This window comes from Hemitrygon akajei, chromosome 4 (assembly GCF_048418815.1).
Source record: "Hemitrygon akajei chromosome 4, sHemAka1.3, whole genome shotgun sequence".
Taxonomy (NCBI): domain Eukaryota; kingdom Metazoa; phylum Chordata; class Chondrichthyes; order Myliobatiformes; family Dasyatidae; genus Hemitrygon; species Hemitrygon akajei.
The window spans coordinates 180,884,742-180,903,564 of NC_133127.1; the positions used below are offsets into that span (position 1 = coordinate 180,884,742).

General features: G+C 44.1%; 2 protein-coding genes across 2 annotated transcripts in view; one reads left to right on the forward strand and one right to left on the reverse strand.

Annotated features, from left to right (window-relative positions):
* The window catches only part of nipa1 (NIPA magnesium transporter 1), an 87,504-nt gene that overhangs the window by 46,826 nt on the left and 21,855 nt on the right, over positions 1-18,823 (forward strand). The window lies entirely within an intron of this gene.
* Positions 98-3,300, reverse strand: LOC140726998 (macrophage-expressed gene 1 protein-like). The gene has a single exon (XM_073044116.1). The coding sequence runs from the start codon at positions 3,273-3,275 to the stop codon at positions 1,089-1,091; it is 2,187 nt and encodes a 728-aa protein (XP_072900217.1). The 5' UTR covers positions 3,276-3,300; the 3' UTR covers positions 98-1,088.

Sequence of the window (18,823 nt, forward strand, 5' to 3'; positions counted from 1 at the left end):
AACCACTACTGTACAAAGGATACCTTGTGAACAGAACATGTTATTGAAAAACTTCAAATGTATCCGGCTGGATTTTAATTAGTAAAGACACCACAACTGGATATTCATGCTTTATTGTTTTTTATCTCTCCATGTTACGGTGGTATTAAACAGAGTTAAAATTACTCTCAATATACAGTGCCTGTTAATATGATTAATAAAATTACCAGCAATGCTATTTGCATTAATACATAATGGATGGATCATGAAACATTATGTTTTGTTTTACAAACATGAGAAAATTTTCAGCTGCTGGAAACCCAAAGCAACACACAAAAATGCTGGAGGAATTCAGCAGACTGGGCATCATCTCTGAAAAAGAGTAAACGCTTCGACATTTCAGGCTGAGACCTCTCAACAGGACTGGGCAGGAGGAGAAGTCGGAGTAAGAAGGTGGGAGGAGGGGAGGAAGAAGTACAAGGTGGCAGGTGATAGATGAAATCGGGAGAGGGTGAAGTCAAGAGCTGGGAAGTTGATAGATGAAAGAGATAAAGAGCTGGAGAGGGGGGAATCTGTAAGGAGAGGGTGGAAGAAAGGGAAGGGAAAGGAACACCAGAGGGAGATGATGGGCAGATAAGGAAATAAGGTTCTTTGTGTTGTTCAAAGGGCTACAAAAACACCACAGATCTTGACATTTATTCATCATTAATCATAGGTTTGAGAAATTACAGTTCAAATCACATATACTTTCCAATTAGAAACAGGCCATTTAATGTGTGTTCGTCTAGACCAAAATGGTCTATAGCCATCAGTCTAATATCTCTCCTCAGTTTCCTTCCCAATCCCTTAATTTCTAATGTAGTCTGATCTCACTTTCCTCATCCCAGCCCTGAGACATTCCACCCAGTCGTTTTACTCTCCCTGGTTGTTTTTCCGTGAATAAACAACCCAGCCCTTTTCACTTCACCAAGATTTAAATTCCAATTAAACCCTGAGATTTATTTGTATATACTGCTGAGTGATTTGTTCCATTCCAAGGGTCAATGTAGGAAGGTTAGGTGATCCTTACCCCAGCTGTGGTCAAGGAGCTAGCCTGAATCCACTGGGACTCAGGCCTCGGTGTTGGAAAGAGAGGACTCCTGGCTCTCTGCTTGCTCAGAGCTGGGTGTGGGAATCATCAGGGGTTCCTGTTCCACTACCTGGTACCCACGTTTCCTCCAGCGCTTCCTGGCATAGAAGGTGAGGCCGACTATGCCAATCAGGGCCAGTGTGATGGTAATGGAGATGCCCGCTACCACCCCGGGTCCTCTGGAATGACTGGTGTCAAACAAGTTGCGGGTATCCGAGATGGGGGCCACTCTCCACAGATTGGTGGCTGTGTCCTTCACCCAAGGCTCCTGGTACTTGGCCATGACCACCACCGTATTGGTGGAGCCAGTGGTGAACAGAGGAAGGTGTGAGAATGGGGGCAGGTTGATAGGGGCCAGGTTGAGATTATTAAAGGAGCCGGACTTCACACAGTACAGGATCTGGCAGCTGTCACTGATACTAGCCAGGTGCTGGCTATAACCTTCAGGACAGCCCTTGTGGTAAGCAGTGGCCCCCATATGTGTGGAGCCCTTGTCCAGTTTCCGAGCCGGCTCAGCCAGCGGGTTGCCCGCCTCACAACTGAAGAAGCCGCCAAAGGGCAGCGAATAGCGGAAGCCCATCTCGTAGTCCTCACTCACACAGACCTGCACATGCTGGAAGAGCTTCAGGGGGTAGAAGGCCGTGGGGCACGAGTGGCCCTGGGTCACCGGGTTGCTGGACTTGGAGCTGTAGAGGCCGCCAAAGAGGTAGCCAGTGTTCTGGGGCACAGTGGTGCCGGGCATCGCTGCACACCAGTACGACTTAAAGCCGGCTCTGTTCACGTAATAAACATCACCACACACGTCCTTGCAGCAGTCCAGAAAAATCCAACAGGAGTGGCAGTGGCGGTGACACTCGTACCGGCTGACTCCCTCCTCCCTTTGGCCCGAGTGTAGGTGAATGGCCGAGTAACCAGGAGGGCAGCTGAAAGCCCCTGTCAGCGGATTCTTCTGGGCCAGGGACTGACACAGCGACTGAGCACCCGGTCCTGACACAGGGGTACACTCCTGGTAGACACCGCCAAAGGTGAAATTGGTGCCTACCTCCTTACAGGAGCCATCATCGACGTTGGCCTGGAAATTGAAGTTGGGTGACTTGATATCCACACAGCCCGGGTGGACGTTAACGACATAGTAGAGATAGATGGCCCTCTTGATAGCCCGGGAGAGCTTGGTCACCGTGGGTTTTGGCAGCTCGGGTAGGTTGGCTGCGGTGACAAAGAAGTCGAGGGGCTGCCCGCTCCTGTCGATGGCCACCAGCTGGTTGGTGATTTCCTGCTGCCACTTCTGCAGGGTGATTCCAGGGTAGAAAGGCACACCGCCGTGGCTCTCAATCCTCGAGTGCGTCCTGTTGCCCACGTAATGCTTGGTGAACTGATCGGTGCTCTCCACTTGACCGCTCAGGCCCACGTTCACCGTGTGGAAGAAGGTGACTCCTGCCGAAGCACTGACGCTGGACTTCTGGGTCCAGCTGTCGGACACAAAGCTGGAGCTGATCTGGTCCACCTGCACCAGGCTAGCGCCGGCGTCCACAGCAGTCAACACGTGGGTCCCATAGTTCAGAACAAGTAACTGGGCATAGTAATCGGCAGCCCTGGTCTGGTTGTTCTCAATGTGGTTGGCAATCTCAATCAGTTGCTGCTTAAAGCCCGCATCCAGCTTGAAGTCGGGTATGGATTTGACCTGGTACATTAAGTTTCTCACCTGGATTCTGGTGGTCGTGCTGCTGTCCCGCACCTGATGGGTCTTGATCCTCTCAAAACTGGCGGAGAATTTTGCATTCAGGATAGAAAGGAAGGACACCTCAGAGTTGACTGAGGCACTGGTGGTGCTTTTGTAATCCATCCAGCTGTTCATCATATCTGACACAAAATCCAAGCTGGTCTGCTTCTGGGGTACCACGTAGACCTGGTCTGGGATAAAGTATTTCCCATCCTCACTGGTCTTGCACTGTGAGTAGCTGATGTTCATTACTCGACCTCGGTCAAGATTCCTCAGGTTGTCCCAGCCCCCTCCAGGCAGAACCTCAAGAGCTGTCAAGCTTTGCTGTTTCCTACAGTTTGACAAACCATCTCCACTAGGCTCTCGAAGGCTGTTGTCTGTTGCCCTCACTGAGAGAACGCAAAAAAACGCACGGGCCAAAACCAGATATGTCTTTAAGGACTGCATCCTCTCAGCTCATTGCACGGTGAGGTGTCCTGGCATGTGAGCTACTGATACTAAGCATTTTCTATTTATTAGCAGACTTCTTCCTCTTTCAGTCCTGTGATCTTGCTTCAAAATGAAATTATACAGGGGAAGTTCTGAAGTGTGCATAATTAGTCAGTCTCCTACTACTGTTTGAAATTGAAAGTTAGCTCTCATTCTCACTCTGTACAGATAGGAGTAGAGGTCAGAAAAATCACCTGTCAAACTTACCAACAGAAGAAGCCATTGCACCAATCCTGTGACTTTACACAGGACCTTATTCCCCTGAGCATAAGAGAATGAGGGATATTTTGATAGAGGTCTACAAAACTATAAGGGGTATGGATAGAGGAAAAGCAAATAGGCTTTTTCCTCCAAGGGTGGGTGAGATGAGAGCTAGAAGTCATGGGTTAAGGGTAAAAGGTGAACTGTTTAAGGGGAACATGAAGGGGAACTTCTTCACTCAGAGGGAGCTGTGATTGTGGAACAAGCTGCCAGCAAAAGTGGTGGATGCTGGTTCAATTTCAACACTTAAGAGAAATTTGTTTAGTTACATGGATAGAAGAGGTATGGAGGGCTTTGGTCCAGGTGCAGGTCAATGGGATTAGGCAGATTATTAGTTTGGCACAGACTAGATGGACCAAAGAGCATGTTTCTGTGACTCTATGAAGCAGAAATAATTCAGTCACATGGAACTGTTTCGTCTGGGTCTGAGGAACCTCTGCAACCCTTTCCAATCCTGTCAGATAAAAAAAATATCATAAGACGTATAGGGCTCTTTTCCCTCTGATAGTCTGCTTAGGCTCCCCTCCTCCACCAAATCTGATCAGGGTCACATGAAGCCATGGGAGCAGGTGGTGGATATACATATGAGCAGCTGGTGCATATCACAAATCCTAGTTATGCAACCACTGACACCAGGCAGACAATCTCTGAAGGCTATTCATGATAGGTGGTGTCACCCGTCTTGTAAAGACACTGCCCAGAAGAAGACAATGGCAACTACTTCTGTAGAAAAATTTGTCAAGAACAATCATGGTCAAAGAGCATGATTGCCCACATCATGCAACACGGTACATAAACGATGATGAATAATCAAGAAACTATCAACCTCCACAGCAAATATACCCAATGACTTGTCCTTGTTGGCAATGAACTCCACAGATTCACCACCCTCCATCTAAAGAAATTCCTCCTCATCCTCCCTTTCATTCCTGAGATCATTCTCATTGAGAGGGTGAATGCTCAGTGGATACCATTTATTATCAGAGAATGTATACAATTTAGAACCTGAAATACTTGTCTTCACAGACATCCACGAAAATCAGAAGAACCGCAAAGAATGAATGACAGAAAAGCGTTAGAACCCCGAAGTCCCCTCTCCCCCTCCCCCACACAAGCATCAATGCCTTGTCCTTGCCCACCCATTTCAGCAAAAAGCGTCAGTACCCACCAGCCTCCAAACAACAGCAGACTTCCCAACAAGAGATCATGATCTGCTCTCAACAAAAAAGTATTTAAAGGAGATGTGCAGAGAACTTTTTTTAAACAGAGAGTTTAAAAGAGTTAAAAAGTGGTAGGTGATAGTAGTAGAAGCAGATGCAAAAAGGAATTCAGAGGTAAATGAATATATAGAGAGTGGAGAAGTGCTCTCTTCACATTTTCTCATTCCTACCAATTCCTGTGCTGTACTGATCTATGATCTTTGGTATACGATTGTTTGGAAATCCTCATGGTTTTTCATCTGGCCCATTTTTTGAAGTCAACTTTTATCTCTCAAATCATTAAACTGAATTAAGTCATTCTTACTTTGATTAAGGGATCTTTCCGTCACATTGTCCTTTATCTTTTGAAGTGCTCACTTCAAAAAGAAATGAATCATTTTCAAAGTGCTTAGAGATTTCAGGAAGGCATGTTGAGCTTATGTGTTGTCTGCATGGAGTTCCCACATTCTTCCAGTGACCTCATGGTTTTGGCTCCAGGTGACCCAGTTCTCTCCCATAACCTAGTGACGTGCTGATTGCTAGGGTACTTTGAACTCTGAAGTTCCTAAATTAACTTGGAGGAATTTGCAGAGACGCTGTTGGTGTACACCTCAGCTGTAGATGGGTGGTTGAATCTGGGGGAGATTTCATGGGAACGTGGGGAGAATAGGGAAAAATATATTGGAGGAATGGGATTGCTCTGTTGACGTAGACAGGAAGTTGGAGAGTCAGAATGGTTTAGAGAAGGAATACCAAACCACTGGGCCCAAGGTCCCATTTCCTGGACAAACTCCCAGGATTCCTCTAACTGTACTTATTTCCTATCCAACATTGCTATTGTAACTATAGATATTAAAGGAATATCTATAATAGAAACATAAAAAACCTACAGCACAATACAGGCCCTTTGGCCCACAAAGTTGGGCGGAACATGTCCCTACCTTAGAAACTACTAGGCTTACCTATAGTCCTCTACTTTACTAACCTCCATGTACCTATCTAAATGCCTCTTAAAAGTTCCTATCGTATCCGCCTCCACCACCGTTGCCGGCAGCCCATTCCACGCACTCACCACTCTCTGCATAAAAAACGTACCCCTGACATCTCCTCTGTACCTACTCCCCAGCACCTTAAACCTGTGTCCTCTTGTAGCAACTATTTCAGCCCTGGGAAAAAGCCTCTGACTATCCACATGATCAATGCCTCTCATAATATTTTAAAACAATGGATTAGTCACATTTTAGGTTGGACTGAAATCTGTCATATCCATTTTGCACTCAAGGTAAGTAAGATCAAAGAATTGATGAATTCAGAAAGAAGAAGTGGAGTGAACACACTCTAGTCCTCATTGAGGGATCAGTGGTGGAATGAATGAGCGGTTTCAAATTCCTGAGTGTCAACATCTCTGAAGATCTATCCTGGGTCCAACATATTGATGCAGTCACAAAGAAGGTACAACAGCACCTATATTTCATTTGGAGTTTGAAGAGATTTGGTACGTCACCAAAGACTAAAAAATTTCTACAGATGTACCCGTGGTGAGCGTTCTAACTGGCTGAGTTATCATCTGGTATGGAGGGACCACTGCTCAGGATTGGAAAAAGCTGCAGAGGGCTCTAACATCAGCCAGCTCATAATGGGCACCCGCCTCCACAGCATCAAGGACATCGTCAAAAGGTGATGCCTTAAAGAGATAGCATCCACAATTAAGGATCCCTAACACCAGAACATGCTCTCTTCACGTTTTCTCATTACTACCATCAAAGAGGAAGTACAAAAACCTGAAGACACACACTCACTATTTAAGAAACTGCTTCTTCCCCTCTGCCGGCAGATTTCTGAATGGGCAATGAACCATGAACACCTCCTCACTATTTTTGTTCTCTTTTTGCACTACTTATTTATATTTTTATTGTAATTTATATTATTTTTATTTATTTCATTGCATTGCAGCCACAAAACAACAGATGTGTCCGTGGCAATAAACCTGATTCTGATTCAATAAGGAACAATTTTAAGGTTGTATCGTGAACGATGTGATGGAGCAGCATCCTGGAAAATCACCAGACGCCTCCACAGCGGCGAAGTGTGCAGGTTCCGTGGCCACATGCAGTTGCTGTTGGCCTGTTAGGAAGTGTGGTTGACCAGCCTAGGGTGACAGATTTTCCTGCCGTTCTAGCGGCCTCTCCTCAGCAGTTCTCCACAAGTCACCATGCAGAAAACTGCAGTATCAAGTATACTTCATACCATTCTGAATTTAAATGGCTGTGAATATATTTCTTAAGCTGTTTAATTTTAACAGGACACCCTCTCCTAAATTACTGGCAATTTTACCATTGTTTTATTTATACAGTATAGGTTCACAGGGTTAAGGAAGGCCTTTCAGCCCAGCTCACATCCACAGTGATGAAGTGCTTTGAGAGGTTGGTGATGAAGCATACCAACACCTGCCTAAGATATGACATGGATCCGCTCTAATTTGTTTACCGGCACAACAGGTCCACAGCAGATACAATCTCATTGGCTCTTCACTCAACCCTGGAACATCTGGACAGCAAAGATGTATACATCAGGATGCTCTTTATTGACTACATCTCAGCAATCAGTACCATTATCCCATCAAAACTAATCAATAAGCTTCAAGACCTTGGCGTCAATGTCTCCTTGTCAACCGGATCCTCGATTTCTTCACTTGCAGATCCTGGTCAGTTCAGAGTGGCAACAACATCTCCTCCACAATCTATGACAGCTCTGCTACCATATTCAAGTTTGCTATCGTAGACCAAATCAGCATGTAGGAGGGAGATTGAAAATCTGGCTGAGTGGTGCCAGAACAACAACTTCTTACTCAACGTCAGCAAGACCAAGGAATTGATTTTTGACTTCAGGAGGAGGAAACCAGAGGGTCCATGAGCCCGTCCTCATTGGGGGATCAGAGGTGGAGAGGAACAGCAACTTTAAATTCCTCGGTATTATCAGTTCAGAGGGCTTGTCCTGGGCCTAGCAGATAAGTGCAATTATGAAGGAGGCACGATAGCACCTCTACCTCCTTAGGGATCTCTACTTCTGGAGCACCCACGTTATATAGCATGTAAGTTTGGGATACAGTCAGCAACATAAGCAGGATATCCTCTCCTAAAATACTAAAGAAGATGACAATTTTTAAGCTGTTTCATTCATATAGATTCATCTGGTTGCTCAGCAGAGAAATAGGACCCTCCACCCAACTTGTCCACAGTAATCGACTTGATAGAATGACCAATTCTGGTCATTTTCTGATCGTTTAAAATCAGCATCATTTGTCTCACCTCATAGTCATTCCCTCATAAAGTGCTTGTAACTAATTGTATCTGTTACTCATCAGTAGGCCCCCTAATACGGGGAAACATTGTGGCATCTGGAAAGGAAAAGAGCATGAATGGACAGGACTTAAGATATTTAACAAGTAGGAAGCATCCGTCACATTTTATATGCTTCTTAATTTCCTTTCAATGCTGGCTATCATTGACTCTGTAGGATTAATGCCAACCAGATAATTGCATGTTAATGAAATATTGCAGAGTTACAACATGGCAACAGGTCTTTAGCCCCGACTGGTCCAACCAGCCTTCATTCGTTATGGGAAACTCCTACTTCATCCTAGCCCGCCAATAAACCTTGTTCTCCCATATCACTGGAGCTTGACTTGATGGAGTTCAGAAGGATGAGAAGGGATCTCTTTGAGACATACCAAATACTAAAAAACTGGCGTTATATACTAAAAGAAACCTACAGCACAATACAGGTCCTTCGGCCCACAAAGTTGTGCTCAACATGTCCCTACCTTAGAAATTACTAGGGTTACCCATAGCCCTCTACTTTGCTAAGCTCCATGTACCTATCCAAAAATCTCTTAAAGGACCCTCTCGTATCCGCCCCACCACTGTTGCCGGCAGCCCATTCCATGCACTCACCACTCTCTGCGTAAAAAACTTACCCCTGACATCTCCTCTGTACCTACTCCCAACCACCTTAAACCTGTGCCCTCTTGTGGCAGCCATTTCAGCCCTGGGAAAAAGCCTCTGACTATCCACACAATCAATGCTTCTCATCATCTTATACACCTCTATCAGGTCAACTATCATCCTCTGTCGCTCCAAGGAGAAAAGGCCGAGTTCACTCAATCTGTTTTCATAAGGCATGCTCCCCAATCCAGGCAACATCCTTGTAAAATTCATTGCCACAAAGGGTGGTGGAGGCCATGGCAAAGGATGCACTTAAAGCCGAGGTTGATTGGTTCTTGATCAGTAATGGATTTAAGGGTTACAGGGAAAAGGCTGGGAATATTTTGTTAAAAAATACAGCCATTACTGAAAGACAGAACAGATAACAAGCCAAATGGACTAATTCTGCTCCTATATCTCATGGTCTGGCTTTTCCTTATGTGCATCTGTGCTATTTGTTTAAGTTATGAGGTTGAACAATTTACATAATCATCTGTCCCTTACAAAGGGTGATTGATAAGTTCGTGGCCTAAGGTAGAAGGAGTCAATGTTAGAAAAACTAGCACATTTATTTTTCAACATAGTCCCCTCCTACATTTACACACTTAGTCCAGCGGTCATGGAACATACGGACCTTGGATCTCCAGAAAGTGTCCACAGATGGGTGATTGATAAGTTTGTGGCCTAAGGTAGAAGGCGATGAGTTATACAGCTCTCATTATGTGCACATGCAGGTCAACTCTTTGATTATGCAGAAAGTTTGAAGTTAATAACTCATCTCCTTCTACCTTAGGCCACAAAATTATCAGTCACCCCTGATGGGTTATTAACCAAGTATCATCACTCAGAGTTGAATTGCATGTGCATGTAACAAGAGCTGTATAAGATAGATAGATAGATAGATAGATACTTTATTCATCCCCATGGGGAAATTCAACTTTTTTTTCCAATGTCCCATACACTTGTTGTAGCAAAACTAATTACATACAATACTTAACTCAGTAAAAAATATGATATGCATCTAAATCACTATCTCAAAAAGCATTAATAATAGCTTTTAAAAAGTTCTTAAGTCCTGGCGGTTGAATTGTAAAGCCTAATGGCATTGGGGAGTATTGACCTCTTCATCCTGTCTGAGGAGCATTGCATCGATAGTAACCTGTCGCTGAAACTGCTTCTCTGTCTCTGGATGGTGCTATGTAGAGGATGTTCAGAGTTTTCCATAATTGACCATAGCCTACTCAGCGCCCTTCGCTCAGCTACCGATGTTAAACTCTCCAGTACTTTGCCCACGACAGAGCCCGCCTTCCTTACCAGCTTATTAAGACGTGAGGCGTCCCTCTTCTTAATGCTTCCTCCCCAACACGCCACCACAAAGAAGAGGGCGCTCTCCACAACTGACCTATAGAACATCTTCAGCATCTCACTACAGACATTGAATGACGCCAACCTTCTAAGGAAGTACAGTCGACTCTGTGCCTTCCTGCACAAGGCATCTGTGTTGGCAGTCCAGTCTAGCTTCTCGTCTAACTGTACTCCCAGATACTTGTAGGTCTTAACCTGCTCCACACATTCTCCATTAATGATCACTGGCTCCATATGAGGCCTAGATCTCCTAAAGTCCACCACCATCTCCTTGGTCTTGGTGATATTGAGACGCAGGTAGTTTGAGTTGCACCATATCACAAAGTCCTGTATCAGTTTCCTATACTCCTCCTCTTGTCCATTCCTGACACACCCCACTATGGCCGTGTCATCAGCGAACTTCTGCACATGGCAGGACTCCGAGTTATATTGGAAGTCTGATGTGTACAGGGTGAACAGGACCGGAGAGAGTACGGTTCCCTGCGGCGCTTCTGTGCTGCTGACCACCGTGTCAGACCTACAGTCTCCCAGCCGCACATACTGAGGTCTATCTCCTCATCTCCTCTACTTTAGACAATGAACTTATCAATCACCCCTGCTGTGGACACATTTTGGAGGTCCAACAACCGCTGGACTAAGTGCATAAATGTAGGAGGGGACTATATTGAAAAATAAATGTGCTAGGTTTTCCAAAATTGACTCCTTCTACCTTAGGCCACGAACTTATCAATCACCCCTCATATGTTGCAGGGAGGTTTAAGCAACCAAAGATTTTATTCAAGCTCAGCCAATGGAGAAGCTGTCTCTCACTTTGAGGAACTACACAACTTTACAAAGTTTGCAGCACATATTTTATAGTTTTTGAACTTCTCTTTTCAATGTATTATTTTTACGACAGCATCTATTAATAATCACTTTCCAGAAGCCCACATTCACTAAATTCATCCAGTCTTGAACATGGCATTTCCCCACAGTGAACTGTTGTTCCTTCTTTTCTGCCCCCCTATCAATTGTCTATTATAACTACAGCAGATTATTAGATTAGATTCAACTTTATTGTCATTGTGCCAAGTACAGATACAAAGCCAATGAAATGCAGTTAGCATCTAACCAGAAATGCAAAGAATAGTGTTATTTACAAAATAACTGCGAATAAAAAGTAAGTGCTATAGCACACAAATATAAAATTACTGAGACAGTACAATAGCTTAGTGCTGTGATGTGAGGTTCAGCAGGGTCACAGCCTCAGGGAAGAAGCTCTTCCTGAGCCTGCTGGTGCGAGAGCAGAGGCTCCTATAGTGCCTACCGGATGGGAGGAGAGTAAAAAGTCCATGGTTAGGGTGGGATGCATCCTTGATAATGCTTTTTGCCCTGCCCAGGCAGTGTTTATGGTAGATATTCTCAATGGTGGGCAATTGGGTGCTGATAATCCGTTGGGCAGTTTTCACCACACACTGGAGTGCTTTGCAGTCTGATACAGGACAATTGCCATATCTCACTGAGATACAGTCGGTGAGTATGCTCTCAATGGTACAGCGTTAAAAGTCCGTCAGTATCCTGGGACAGAGCTGAGCTTTCTTGATGCTCCTCAGGAAATAAAGGCTCTGTTGCGGCTTTTTGTTCCGAGATTTTCGGAAATGTGGACACCAAGGAATTTGAAGCTTGATATATCTTCACTACATTTCCATTGATGTAGATGGGGACGTGAGTGTGGCTCCTAGCACTCCTGATGTCCACAATGATCTCCTTGGTCTTCTGGGTGTTAAGGGCCAGGTTGTTGTCAGCACACCGCGCGTCCAGGTGCTGGACCTCATCCCTGTAGGCCATCTCGTCATCCCCTCTGATCAGGCCAACCACCGTGGTGTCGTCTGCGAGCTTAATTATGGAGCTAGAACCATGAACAGGAATGCAGTCATAGGTGAAAAAGGAGTACAGAAGAGGGCTCAGCACACAGCCTTGAGGTACGCTGGTGTTCAGGATGAGAGTGGAGGAGGAGAGGTTGTCTAACTTAACAGATTGGGGTCTGTTAGTCAGAAAGTCCAAGGTCTAATTGCAGAGGGATGAGCTGATACTAAGCTGGCGAAGTTTGGCGATCAGCTTGGAGGGGATCACAGTATTGAATGCCAACCTAAAGTCAATGAACAGCATTCTGACGTAAGAGTTGGGGCTATCCAGAGTGAAGTGCCATGGAAATGGCGTCCTCTGTTGACCTGTTGGTGCAATAGTCAAATTGATGGGGGTCTAGGGTAGTGGGCAGACAGAATTTCAGCTGTGATAGAACCAGTCTCTCAAAGCACTTTGCAATGATGGGAGTGAGTGCCACTGGGTGGAAGTCATTCAGTGGAATGCTTTGGCACTTGCACGATGGTGGCGATGATGGGCCAAGGACAGAATGAAAGACAGATGTATATCATCCTGATAACATGAGCTAACTTTTCACTGGTTTTAGAAGTTTCATATTGAATTCCCTATTAATTTATTAGGGTTTCCAAGTTCCTGATTCATAAACACTATCTGATAAATGAAGTACTTTGAAGACCTGAACTAGACACCTGTATCTTTTTCTGCTGCAATTTTTCTAAGGTATTGTCAAGTATTTCTTTATTCATCATCCACTTACTGTTTTAATGCCCCAAGTCACAGGATAATTATCAAAGTTCAAAAGTTTGAAGTACAATTTATTATCAGAGTACATACAAGTCACCTCATACAACCCAGAGATTCTTCTTCCTGTGGGCATACTTAGCAAATCTATAGAACAGTAACTGCAAACAGGATCAAAGAACAACAAACTGTGCAAATGCAAATATAAATAAATAGCTATAAATAACGAGAATGAAATAACAAGGTAAAGAGTCCTTAAAATGAGACCATCAGTTGTGGGAACACCAGAAGTAGAATGAGTGCAGTTAACCCCTTTTGTTCAAGAGCCTGATGGTTGAGGGATAGTAACTGTTCTAGAACCTGGTGTGCAAGTCCTGGGGCACCCGTATCTTCTACCTGATGCCAGCAGTGAGAAAAGAGCATGGCCTGGGTGATAGGCAACCTATGGCTTTTACAGTCTTGTAGACCACCCCAACCTATAATAGGCATCTCAGTTAGGTTTTGATTTTGATGTTATCTTTAAACAGGCTCGCTGACCTTCCTTCAAAGCATGCAGTCATGGTCAAGAGGTTGTTGTTCAGACCAAACATCAGAATGGGAAGGAAATGTGATCCAAGTAACCTTGACCATGGAATGATTGTTGGTGCCACATGGGGAGGTTTAATTATCTCAGAAGCTGCCAATCTCCTGGGATAAAAGTCTCTAGAGTTTACAGAGAATGGTGCATTGTGGGTAAAAATCTGGGAGGTTGGAGTAACTCAGTAGGTCAGACAGATTCTGTGGTGGGAAATGGATAGATATGATTTTAAGTCAAGACTCTGTATCTGTACTCTGCTGATGATGAGTCTGAACTTGATATGTCAATTCCGCATTTCCCTCTATAGATGCTGCCTGACCAGCTGAGTTCTTCTGGGAGCTTGTTTTCGCTCCAGATTCCAGCATCTGCAGTCTCTTATGTCTCTATTATTGATAAAACATGTCAGCAATGTCACATGCTTCCAATATCCTTACAGTACTATAATATCAATCATGTCGAGGATATTCAAAGGCACTTTAGTGCAATAATGTACTTATTGAAACTTAAAATATCTTATATTTCTTTTTGATACAGTCATATCCTTGACATTATTGATTTAACCAATTTTTATTGGTGCTGGAAACACTTCCTTACCAGTATACCGTTTATCTACTGTTACGTTTAATTAGTGTCTCCTTTGTGAATACTGCTTATCTGATGCTATGTGGCTCCAATGATGCTACAAATAAGTTTGTCATTGCACCTTTGCAAACATCTAATTGGGCTTATCACAATAAACGTATCTTTGACTTTATAATGTAGGAAAATGCAGCAGCCATTCTGCACAAGTCCAACAAACAACCTGTGATCATAAGCAGAGAAAAACATTTTAGTTCAATGTTCAAAGTTAATTTATTATCAAAGTACGTATATGTCTCCACATCCAACACTGAGATTCATTTTCTTGTGGGCATACTCCATAATAGAATAATAGCTACAATGGAATCAATGAAAGACCACATCAACTTGGATGTTCAACCAGTGTGCAAAAGAAAACAAACTGTGCAAATACAAAATGAAAAGAAATAATAATAAGAAATAAATATCGAGAACATGAGATGAAGAGCCCTTAAAAGTGAGTCCATGGGTTGTGGGAATATTTCAATAATAGTGAAGTTGAGTGAAATTATCCCCTTTGGTTCAAGAGCCTGATGGCTGAGGGATGATAACTGTTCTTGAACCTGGTTGGATGAGTCTTGAGGCTTCTGTACCTTCTTGATGACAGCAGCAAGAAGAGAGCATGTCCTGGATGGTGAGGTCTCTGATGATGGATGCAACTTTTCAGCAACACCACGCCAGTTCAAGGTTCAATGTGCTCAATGGTGGGAAGGACTTTACCCATAATGGACTGGGCCATGTCCACTACTTTCTGTAGGAATTTCCATTCAAGGGAATTGATGTTTCCATACCAGGCTATGATGCAGCCAGTCAGTATACTCTCCACCACACATCTATAGAAGTTTGTCAGAGTTTTAGATATTTTGGTCTTATAACCACTAACTAAAGATTAATTACTGGCCAGGACACCAAAGGTAATTCTCCTGCTTTGTCAAAATCACAATTCTTTACATGCAATTAAGAGCAGAAAAATGTGTCAACTGAAGAACAGCCTGCCTGACAATACAGCCTTCCAACAGTGCAGTCCTGCAATCAGTCTTCAATCTCGTGCTCAAGTTTCCGTCATGGAACTGAACTCATGATTCTGTGGGAACACCACAGCTTGAACCACTGCAGACATCATCAGTGACATGTCAACCATGTTTTAAGGAGCTGGCCTGAAAGGAAATGTTGATTTCATAACTTCCTGCTCTTCTTGGAATTGTACAAAGAAATATTGACATCTACATTTGTGCCACAACTATTTTGATGTGTCAAAGATGACAAATGGGACAGTAACAATTTTTAACATGAGTATTCTCTACATAATATGTGGAATCCATCTTTCAGAATATTTCAAGATTTGTTTTATACCTTACTTGAGTTAATAATTACACATTTAGAGTCTGCATTCTATTCTAGAAGAAATACTTCACCATATGTCTAATACAAGGGGTGTACTTTTAAGGAGGAAAGTTTAGAGATGATGTCAGAGGCAAGTTTGTTACACAGAGAGTGGTTGGGTGCATTGAACGCCCTGCGATGAATGGTTGTCGAGACAGATACATTAGAGGCTTTTAAGAAACTCCTGGATAGCCATATAGATGATGGAAAAATGGAGGGCTAGCAGGGAGGTGTTAGATTGATCTTCAAGTCAGTTGAAAGGTTGGCGCAACATCATGTGGGCGGCGGGGTAGAGATACTGTGGTGAACTTATACCTGCCTGGACACGCCCCCCCGCTGACTGCTCCTGTGGCTCCTCCCACAGACCCCGGTATAAAGGCGATTGGGGCCTGAGCCCTGCCTCTCAGTCTCCAGGATGTAGCATGGTGGTCAATTGCTGCTTGTTCTTTCTTCCAGTCAATAAAAGCCGATATCTCGCCTCCCGTCTCAGAGAGTTATTGATGGTGCATCAGATACGTCTCCTCCAAAGGAGGTATAAGATGCCTCTTTCCTCTGGGTCAGCCTTGGGCAGTTTCACCCTTAGTCAAGGTGTAGCATCTGTTTAGCACCCCCCTCCCTGATCAGGTCATGTGAAGCCATAAGAGCAGGTGGTGGATGGTCGTTTGAGCAGCTGGTACATATCACAAGGCCTGGTTATGCGACCACTGATGCCAGGCGGACAATCTCTGAAGAGTCTTGATAATGGTTGGGGTCACCCATCTTGTACAGACACGGCCCAGAAGAAGGGAATGGCAAACTAGTTCTATTGAAAAATTTGCCAAGAACAATCACGTCAAGACCATGATTACCCACGCCATATAACACAGCACATATGATTCATGGGCCAAAGGACCTGAACTGTACAGTAATGTTCTGTGCTCTAAAACTGTAAAAGAATATTTTGTATGTTGGCGTACAGTAAATCTTTTTGTAAGTAGTAGATAAAACACAGAGCAAACAAACCAAGGCTTTTTACTGTAGTTCAGTACACATGACAATAATAGACCAATCCTAACAGAACATTACAGCACAAGTGCAGGCTCTTCAACCCACAATATCTGTGCCAACCGTGAAGCCAGACTGAACTAAGCTTACCAGCTGCACAGGATCCATATCCCTCCATTCCCTGCATCTCCATGTGTCTGCCTTAAGTTCCTCCTGAATGGTATCTACTTTCCCCACCAGCCCTGGCAGCCAATGTCAGGCACCTGCCACTCTCTCTGCTAAAAACTTGTCTCACGGGGGTTCCCAGCTGGGAGTCCACAGACCCCTTGCTTCATGGTATTAGTCCATGGCACAGAAAAGGTTGAGAACCCCTGGCTAAGAGCTATACTGTCCAGCAGAACCACAGTACAGGGTTCATACACTACGGGGGAATGAGGGGCCAGATTGGGTGAGGAAGCCCCTCAGTTATTGTAGTAGTGTAGCACCGCAGATCATGGTTTATAATGGTGTCAGTGAACAAAGCAACCAAGTGCAACATCCTTCAGAAACTCCTTTTTTCGCTTCTTTTACTTATTCTTTCTTTTTCAAATGTGGTTCTGTTGAAGTCCGTGATCCACATTTTTGTGGTATGCTAAGACATAGCAACATAGAAATCTACAGCATATTACAGGCCCTTCGGCCCATGATGTTATGTCGGCCATGCAACCTACTCTAGAAACTGCCTAGAATTTCCCTACCACATAAGCTCCACGTACCTATCTAAGAGTCTTAAAAGACCCTATTGAATCCATCTCTACCACCTTTGCTGGCAATGAATTCCACGCACCCACCACTCTCTGTTTGAAAAACTTACCTCTGACATCACCCCCTATACCTACTTCCAAGTATCTTAAAACTATGCCCCCTCATGTTAGCCATTTCAGCCCTGGGAAAAAGCCTCTGACTATCCATACAATCAATGCCTCTCGCCATCTTATACCTCTATCAGGTCACCTCTCATCCTCCATTGCTCTGAGGAGAAAAGGCCAAGTTCACTCAACGTATTCTCATAAGGCTTGCTCTCCAATCCAGGCAACATCCTTGCACATCTCCTCAGCACCCTTTCTATGGTTTCCACATCCTTCCTGCAATGGGATGACCAGAACTGACCACCGTACTTCAAGTACTTTTGGGCCAATTGAGCAATCTGGTGCTTTGCAATCTCCGAGTGAGCTCGCTGAGGTATCAAATAAAGTGTGAGGCCTAGAGGTCATGAGGCTTGGAGATGGGGCACAAGCCCATGATTGATCCCATTTCTCCTCAATCTAACCAATTAAAGCATCGGGGAAGATTGAAATCAACAAGGATGAGAGCGAAAGGCAGGCAGGTGTTCAGCGCCAACTACCTGTGGGTGAGCAGTCCCACTCTCTTGTTCACTGCTGCCGGAGGAAGGTATCTGCGTGTGTCTGGTCTCTCTCTGCCCTCTTGCTCACTGCTGCTGGAGGAAGGTGCCAGTGTATGAACAATCTCTCTGTGGGCAAAGTTCGATCGACGTGGTTTGTGGGTTGGATGCTGTGGTTATGAGGTGTTTCTGGCTTCCGGTTGCTCCTTTCTTTATTGCTGTTTTGTGTGATTATGATCACAGCAGACTGGCTCTGCAGTCTGTTACCAACAAAGACACGGTACTGGGTTGGGCTGAACTGAGCTGGATCGAATACTCCTGGACACTTGCGATGACTTTTGCAGTTTGGTGTTTTATATTCTGTGTCTTTCAATCCTTTTTTGGCATTTGCACAGTTTGATTTTTTTACATGTTGGGTGTTTGATGTTTTTCTTTGAACAGGGTCAACAGTTTTTGTTTTGTGACTGTGGGAAGGCAAATCTCAGAGTTGTATACTGCATACATACTTTGATAATAAATGCACTTTGAAACTTTGGAATGCAATAAAACACTACTTAATGCATTGACTGCAAACGTAAGAATAAAAAGGCATTGCTGGCTTATTCTTGTAATTTTTTTTACTATGAAAAAAGGTAGTGAAATTGCATTAGACATTGGCTTTGTGGGAAAAGCCAAAGAGTGGTAGTAGAGGGGTGCCCCTCTGACTGGAGCACTGTGACACAGGGATCGGTGTTGGGTCTGTTGTTGTTTGTCATTTATGTCAATGATCTGGATGATACTGTGGTTAATTGGATCAGCAAATTTGTGGATGGCACCAAAATTAGGGCTATAGTGGCCAGCAAGGAAGGCTATCATGGTATGGCTTGCAGAGGGATCTGCATTTCTGGAAAAACGGCAGATGGAATTTAATGCAGATAAGTGTGAGGTGCTACACTTCAGTAGGACTAACAAGAGCAAGTCTTACACAATGAACGGTAGGGCACTGAGGAGTGTGGTAGAACAAATGAATGTGGGAATACAGGTCCATAATTTGTTGAAAGTGGTGTCACAGGTAGATGTAGTAGTAAAGAAAGCTTTTGGCACATTGGCCTTCAGAAATCAACGTATTGGCACAGGTTAGGCACAGGAGTACATTCAGCCAGAGACTCATT